Below are 8,262 nucleotides of genomic sequence, written 5' to 3'. Positions count from 1 at the left end.
TTATGCTAGAATTTCATATGTAAAAAATTTGAATTTCAATATATTATGCTGGAATTTTTCTGAATTTTAAGGGTATTTTTGTTCAAATTTTATGTTTATATGAAAAATTGGCTGAATTTAGATTACTTTTGAAATCGTGGCTATTTTTCAATTCTAGTTCTATATCTGGCTATATTTCTGATTTTTCCCCTATTAAACGCCCTTAGTTTTCACTTTTCCCATGAATAAAGACATTATTTAAAAAAAAAAAAAAAAAAAGCTCTACAAGAAACACAGTATACGAATAATACGAACAGAAGAATAAGCTTGTTCTCTCACACATTCACCTTAGCAGAAGAAGAAGAAGGAAGTGGAGGAGGTGTTTGTTCTTCGGATCACCAATCATGGTATGCCAGATCTTTACTCTTCTCCTTGCTTATTATCAACATAAACCAAAACCCCACCTCTTTTCTCATTTTTTTAATTTTCTTGTGTTTCTCGAGCTTGATCTGGTGAATAATGTTACATTTGATGCTTGATTAAGATATATTGGTCAAAATTTCACATGGAAATTTGGGAATTTTGTGATTTGTTCAACACGGTTTCAAATTTCAGTCCGATTCCGGATCTTGGTGTGGATGTCTTAATGTGTTGGATTTTGTTAGAATATTTCGTAGGTTTTGATTTTTTTCTAGCTTGGGTTCCGTGGATCATATCCAATTTCACTAAATGCGCCAAAAAGAAAGGGGGGGGGGTTTCAAACATTTGGTGCATAATTCCAATTAGAATGGTTAATGATAGACGAAAGATCAGATTTTTATGAAGTGTAAGAGAAATTTGGATTACTTGAGGGAATTCTTGAACTCTGATATGAATTACTCGCTTTACTGGGTTCAAAATCTATTATGGTAGTGAATTTTTGAATGCAAATATAGGGTCTAAGCTAAAGCTATTGGGTTTGGATGAACCCATTACCTCTATTCTAAGTCCGCCCCTGCTCTGATAGGTTAAGTGTAATTGGATAGAGAAAGTGATGAGCTTATAGATTTTACTTTTTAGACTGAGAGATGGAGTATTGAGGCTTCGATGTGTGGAGGTGGGGGTTGGGGAATAATGGTTTGTTCTCTGTTAAATCTTATTATAGAAAGCTTCTGAATAAGGAGTAGTTGGATTTTCTGTATAGTTCGATTTGGATCCCCAAGGCACCGAGAAAGGTTTGCTTCTTTACTTGGTTAGCCGCAAGAGAAGCAATTTTGACGGCTGAGAACTTGAGGAAGAGGAATATTACGTATGTCAGTTGGTGTTTCATGTGTAAGAGTTGGGGGGAAGATGTTGATCACCTCCTCATTCATTCTTCGAATGCATCGAGGTTATAGTGGGAGATATTGAATTGGTTTGGTATATCTTGGATGATGCCAGCAACGGTGAAAGAGGTGATGTTCAGTTGGAACTGTGGTAGAAAAGGAGAAGCACTCAAGCAGGGCGTGGAAACTGGCACCAGTAGCTCTTTTTGTGGGTAGTTTGGAGGAAAGAAATAGGAGAGCTTTTGAGGGTGTAGAGATATCATTTGTTCACTTGAGGAGTAGTCTTTTATCCCTTATTTCTTTTTGGTGTACCCATAAGGTTCCTGCATGTATAGATAATTGGATGTCATTCGTAGAAAACCATCTCTTTTGTAAGTTTTCTACTTTTTGGTATACCTCTTGTATATGGGCAAGTTTTATTTGCCAAACATTAATACTCCCTTCGTTTCAATTTATGTGAACTCATTTGACTGGGCACGGAGTTTAAGAAAAGAGAGAAGACTTTTGATCTTGTGGTGTAAAATGAGGCACATATATTTTGTGTGGCTATAAATCATTGTGTAAAGGTAAACTGTTTCCAAATAAGGAAAGGGGTCATTCTTTTTGGCACGGACTAAAAAGGAAATAGGTTCACATAAATTGAAACGGAGGGAGTAAAATTTATCACTTTATATAAAAAAAATGGAGTGTTGGGGCTTCGAAAATGAAAAGAGTTGAAGCTACGTGCTGTTCATATTTCTGTAAATGGATCTTGGGAATCACTTGATGTTTGAGACATGTAAAAATTTGGGATAAAGCAGAGAGACAATGCTTAGGTGATGAGGATACCTGAAAGGCAACTGTGAATATCCAATATTTATAATCTAAATGCTTTAACCTGTAGCAGTGAGAAGAACCGTGGAGAATTTTGGAGTGTGTGGGTACTGTTTTTAGTCTCCGGCATTTTGTAGTTAACCCGCTTCTAAAAGACAAAAAACAGCAGAAATTATGGAGAAGATGATGAGGAAGAATAGCAGCAGCAATCAAGATTCATTCTTGCAATAGCTGATAAATTCCTTACTTTTTCAACATTTTGATTGACTATGCATCCAACATCATTCAATAATTAATAAATTCTGGAACAGAAAAATCAACATCCAAACACAGAATATGTATGCGACTTCTTGATTGACTGTGTACCTCAACATCATTCAACGGAGTCTATGAATGCTAACATCCATCTGAATCCATAGTCCAGCCGTGTAGTGTTTGAGAAAGCAACTACAAAGATAAATTGGACACTCAAAAAGTAAAGATCATAAGTTAAAAACCAAAGATATCCCACTAACCAAGAAATAGAAGCATATATCACTCTTTTAACTATAGCACGTACTGGTTGGAACCATGCCGCTGACAAAAGCTTGGTATTTAAATGGAGAAGAGGGGGGGGGGAATTATCCACCGAGTTTCAGACTGTGTGCCACTGGTAGTCGGGGATTCTCTGTTATCAAAGAACAAAAGCTAAGGAAACTACAGACAGAGCTGCATATTGCACGCCATCAAAACGATGGGAGGACTAATTATATTTTGCTGACAAATTTTTGACTTGTTTATGGGAAATATTTTTATTTTATTAACAGCTTCTCTGGATGCAAATGTTATATTTTCTACTACAGAAGTTGGGACTATATGTTTATTTATCCATAGCAGTATAACAAATAATTTTTGATTTCTTCCAGATTCACTTTGTGCTGCTCATTAGCCGGCAGGGAAAAGTGAGGCTAACCAAGTGGTATTCACCATATACACAAAAAGAGAGAACCAAGGTATATTATTCCTGCCTTCTCGAGATAGGATTTGATGAATATCTTTGGGTGTTTATCTGATTTCCTTAAGGAAACTGATTGTATGTGTTCCTCAGTCTGGTGATTTTTTTAGTTGTGATCTTAAATAAGATGTTTCTTTTAAACATGATTTAGGGATGACAATGTGTTGGAGATGCCCACCTCACACTCTTAGCTCACTGTCTCCCCTTATTTCATTGGCCTTTTCCTCTCGGTCACTTGTTTGGATTTATTTTTTATCATTTTTAATATCTTCATTCTTGATAAGTAAATGCCTTTTCCTGCTTCCTCGAGAAAACTATTTCAGAAGCTGGTTTTACTTTTTCTCCCTAAACAAGCTTCAGCCACTCACTGGCAGATTAACTTTTACCTAATTGAAAAAAGCCACTCACTGGCAGATATGAGTCAGAATTCAACTAGTCGATCCTAGTGACCTTAAAGGATTTTCTTGCAAACTAGGGAGAACTAAATTATATGGAAAGAGTAAACTATGAGAAACAAAAAGAATGCTTAAAACCTTTCAATAAAGGATAAATCATGCGATTAAGAGAGGGTACAAAGAGCCCGAATTGGGATGTTCTGAAGGTAGGGGTAAAAATTACGAAGATTTCATACCCGAAAAGTAATAAAGAAATTATAGAAGGTATGATGTAAAGCTTACTGGCATGCTTTTAATCATTATTGTTTTTCAGTACTATCTGTTTTATGTTTCTTTGCTGACAAGATGAATAGTTTGCTCTTGCAATTATTTCAGGTCATTAAATTGTAGTTGAGGGATGTGAATGAATTGTTTTATTTTTGATAAGGTGGAGAAGTGAATAATTATTTCACTTTTTTATTTACACGGGTTTTCATTCCTGCAAACACTCTTCTATTTCTTTCCTGTCCATTCCATGTATAGTACTGAGTATGCAAAAGTTAGTTTCCATTTTTATTAAATACAATGTTACATGTCGATGCAACTTGCTTAAAGGTAATCCGTGAACTAAGTGGTATGATTCTCACTCGAGGACCGAAGCTTTGCAATTTTGTTGAGTGGAGAGGATATAAAGTTGTTTATAAAAGGTAAGGCGATCTAATTTTATTCCCAAGTTACGTCTTATTATTTGCTCTTTAATTAGGTTTTCTCCCTGTTAGAAAAAGTAAATTAATTTCCAACTTTCGTATGGGCTGTCAATTTAACAGATATGCAAGCCTCTATTTCTGTATGTGCATAGACCAAGACGACAATGAGTTGGAGGTCCTGGAAATCATACACCATTATGTTGAGATTCTGGACCGATACTTCGGAAGTGTAAGGCTCTCAAACTTTAAAGCAACTTTTTTTTGATTGAGTTTCTGACTTGCATTTTGATTGAGTAAAGCAACTAGGATAGTATTACTTGTTCTGTTTTATATTTATGTTGCTGGCTTTCTTTCCTTTCTCAGGTCTGTGAGCTGGACTTAATCTTCAATTTTCACAAGGTATGTTCATTGAATTTGTTTACGGATCTCTACAATCTGTGCCTTCTCGGTCTCCCTCCTTTGCCTAAATTTTACTGGTTTTCCTTGTGGACATTACGACAATTAAGATGACATTTGTGATCACTTCTTGGGGCTTATATAGAAATATTACTAGCGATATAAAGCTTTCATGATATGGGGTATTATATTAAACAAAAAAGATAATGGTTAAATTTGTAAGATAACCAGAAGCAGAACGTTTTCCCTTTGAGCTTTTAGTAGACTCAAATAAATTTCAGGTTATCATGTGACTCCTCTCTTGCCCTTTGGTAGGGAGCGCTTTATACCCCAAAGTGGGATTTCCCGATCCGAATCCAGATTAGTTGGGCCCCAAAAAGGGTACCGGGCACCTGGTGGGAAAACAAACTCCCATCTTGTCTTCTCTCTCCCTCTTATTACCCGTCTATTTCTTTGCTCTCGGTCTCTGCATTTATGCTTGATGTCAGATGGAGCAAAGGGCACTCAAAACCTCAAATCATCTTTATTTTTCATGCTAAACCGACCCTCATTTTCTTTTTTTTTTTTTAAACTGCAGGTAGATTATCTTTTCCCAACCTTAAAAGTTAGTGCTTTGCTAATCGCTCAGAAGTTGGGTATTTTCTTTTGAGACTGGTAACAAATATGTTAATAAAAGGCACTAAGGCAGTACAAAGCCATATGTACAGGGAAAGATAGATCAAGCTTAATCCACCTTAATTAGAGAAAGTCTGACAATCCAACCGAGGATTCTGTATTATCTACATGACTTTCTTTACACCGAAAATGAGATAAAAGAATACAATTCATCTTTACATTCTGAAAGGAATTGTATCCGTCTTCAAAAACTCTCGAGTTCCTCCCTTTCCATACTGTCCACCATATGCAAGCAGGTATCGGTCTCCACCCTGTCTTCTGTATTTGAGAGCAAAAGATAGGCAGACTTGACAGTGTAGATCCCGTCCTTGCAATTGTTCTGGAGTAGGGTGTCTTCATACTCTTTGAGGCCTTGGAAAACATCCAAAGTGTTAAAGAAATCAGCAATTCTCCCAATTCCCCAACCATTCACCCCTCATTGTATTAGAAATGAAGATCTAAGTTTCGGTATATTAGAAATGAAGATCTATGATTCTTGAAAGTTATATATCTGATGAAGAATCACATTTTGCAGAAAAGAGCAGATCCTCTGTTTAAGTTTAGTTACTAAACCTTCCAGGGTTTGAACACATCTGAATTATGTTGGGTGGGGGGGGGGGATTTGGTAATAGTAACTTTAATCGGTGGATTCTAAATCAAGTAAATAAGATATATTCTCCAAGAATTGTGAATTTAACATGGCACAAAAAAGAAAAAACGTTATATAACAATGAAAAGAAATGATTTTTGTATAATAGACGAAGATACATGTAATATCAAAGAAATTCATTGGGTTCTTTATGAAATCAATTGTGATTATTACATACCTTTTCTGGGGGGGGGGGGGAATAGAAATCTATTGTGATGTGATTATCTAAGACTCGAAACTCTATCTTTTTGGAATAACTAAATCTAAGAAAGAGCTATGTATCCGAAGGCTAGCAATGTAAATCTTTCTCCTTTGCCTATTCATTGGTATTAATAGCTTTTCAAATGATGATAGCTGTGTAATTGCTGCACCACAGCTTCTGATTTGGTCTTGGTACAATCAGGGGCTGTTGTACTTGCTTGCTAAATTGATCTATTTGGGGAAGTAGAACATTGATCTAGTTAAACTTGCTTAATGCTTTCAATCTATTTGGGGAAGTAGATTCTTATTGCTTGCTAAATTGATAAAGAACCTTTTCGTTGTCTTCTCTTCTGTCATGTATTTATACACTAATAAAGGTTACTACTTGCTAGCAATGAATTATGTGCTGATTGAACTTGAGAATAGGGTGTAAACAGTAGAAACTACTTGGCTCTATCATTCTGTCTATAATGCATTTTCGTATTAAACAACTTTAGATGGTATAGCTTAAATATTTCTAAACCACGTGAATGATTTGGCAGGCATACTATATATTGGATGAACTTGTGATTGCTGGTGAACTCCAAGAATCAAGCAAGAAAACTGTTGCACGTCTAATTGCTGCACAGGTATTGTTCATTACACACTTGATGATGCATTCGCAGGGTAATGATACGATATACTTTACTAATCTTCAAACTGAATACTGTCAACAACTTGCAGGATTCTTTGGTCGAGGCTGCCAAAGAAGAGGCAAGTTCTATTAGTAACATCATTGCACAGGCCACAAAATGAAAGAACGAGGGCATTACTGTTTTTATGATTCTCATTCATTGCTGTAATCAGATCTTGTTATGACATTGTTTCTCTTTTCAATCCATGTTGCGTCATGCTTCTTATTGAAATTTCTAGTTATTAAAAGGGGAGAATTTCTTTTGTAGTGGTGATTTTTCCTTTGAACAAAGGATGTCTGCAGTGATGTACTTTCTTACCTAGAAACTGCTGTATTCATTCTCGTCCTGTTAGTTGATAAATAGCCTTTACCCTTTTCAAGCTTTTCATATTGTGGGAAAGTTTTCTCGAAAGATGTTAACTGAACTAGCAAATATGTAATCCTGTCGATTCTTTCGTTTTCCTTTTAATTATTTTTTTTAATACATTCGATTTTCTTCTTCAGTTTGTTTCATTGCTTAAGGTAGTCCAGCTTTTCTTGTTCAAGGATCTTGTTTGGTTAAAATGGAAGTTATGGTTTTACCAGAGGCTGGGGCTCTACAAGTTTCTGGAAATCAAATGTTTTATGCAGCTTATTGTAGAGAAAGTCAGTCCTGAAGAATTAACCCAAATAAACCGCAACTCAACCATTTAAACTAAAAATAGCTAGCAGATAATATATGTATAATTCATTTATGATATGTGTATGACCATGCATAATATGTGATATAATCTATGTATATCGGCTAGAAAAAGTAAATAATGAATTTGGTCAGTTATTTGTGTAAAGATTACTCTTCGACCACTTGTTTCCTCCTACGTTAGTTAGATTTTTAAATATTAGCATTAAAAATTGACTCAAGCTCCACTGTTACCTTTCTGGAAAAAACGAAGGACTCGAGCTTTAAAGTCTAGATTATGACCAAAACTCGCCCAATGTAAGTTGTAAAATTAATTATAGCTATGTCGAAGCCCAAGCTTGTGACAAATGCGTGCTTTTATTTCTTAATAAATTTTACTTGACCTAAATAAAACATATGGAGTGCAAAATCAGGGTTGTTTCCCCGTTGTGAACACAATTCAATGCTATTGTTATTTATTTCACTTGGGATAGAGTTGATAAAACTCAGAATTGGATTCCCCACCAGAGAAAAGAAGAAAATTGAAAAAGAAGGAAAAACCCATAAAACCAGAGGCGGAGCCAGTATTTCAAGCTTATGGGTTCAGGAGTCTAATCCTTTTAAGTTACTAGGTTTTAAAATAATTCGTACATATTCAATAAACTTTTTAAGATAAATACATGATTTGAATCAAAGTTACTGAATTTGACCGAACCCGCAGTCAGCATTCTGGCTCCGCCCCTGCATAAAACTAAAGTAAAACAGGAAGATTGCCAGTAAAATGATAAGCTCAGTAGTAAATGCACGATATAATCTTTCCACCATTACAATATATATATATATATATATATATATATATA

The 8,262-nt window shown here is 35.3% G+C and overlaps 1 protein-coding gene across 1 annotated transcript; it reads left to right on the top strand.

The window, feature by feature from the left end:
* The first annotated feature begins 220 nt into the window (after positions 1 to 220).
* On the top strand, positions 221 to 7,247 carry LOC104246852 (AP-1 complex subunit sigma-1). Its single transcript, XM_070174702.1, has 7 exons — positions 221 to 386; positions 3,002 to 3,088; positions 4,080 to 4,171; positions 4,292 to 4,400; positions 4,535 to 4,570; positions 6,614 to 6,700; positions 6,795 to 7,247. Exons 1-7 carry the CDS (start codon positions 384 to 386, stop codon positions 6,864 to 6,866), a joined length of 486 nt encoding a protein of 161 aa, XP_070030803.1. The 5' UTR covers positions 221 to 383; the 3' UTR covers positions 6,867 to 7,247.
* The last annotated feature ends 1,015 nt before the right edge of the window (positions 7,248 to 8,262 follow it).

This window comes from Nicotiana sylvestris, chromosome 5 (genome assembly GCF_000393655.2).
Source record: "Nicotiana sylvestris chromosome 5, ASM39365v2, whole genome shotgun sequence".
Classification (NCBI taxonomy): Eukaryota; Viridiplantae; Streptophyta; class Magnoliopsida; order Solanales; family Solanaceae; genus Nicotiana; species Nicotiana sylvestris.
Note: the sequence above shows the minus strand (reverse complement) of the source record. Positions and strands in the feature narration are given on the sequence as shown.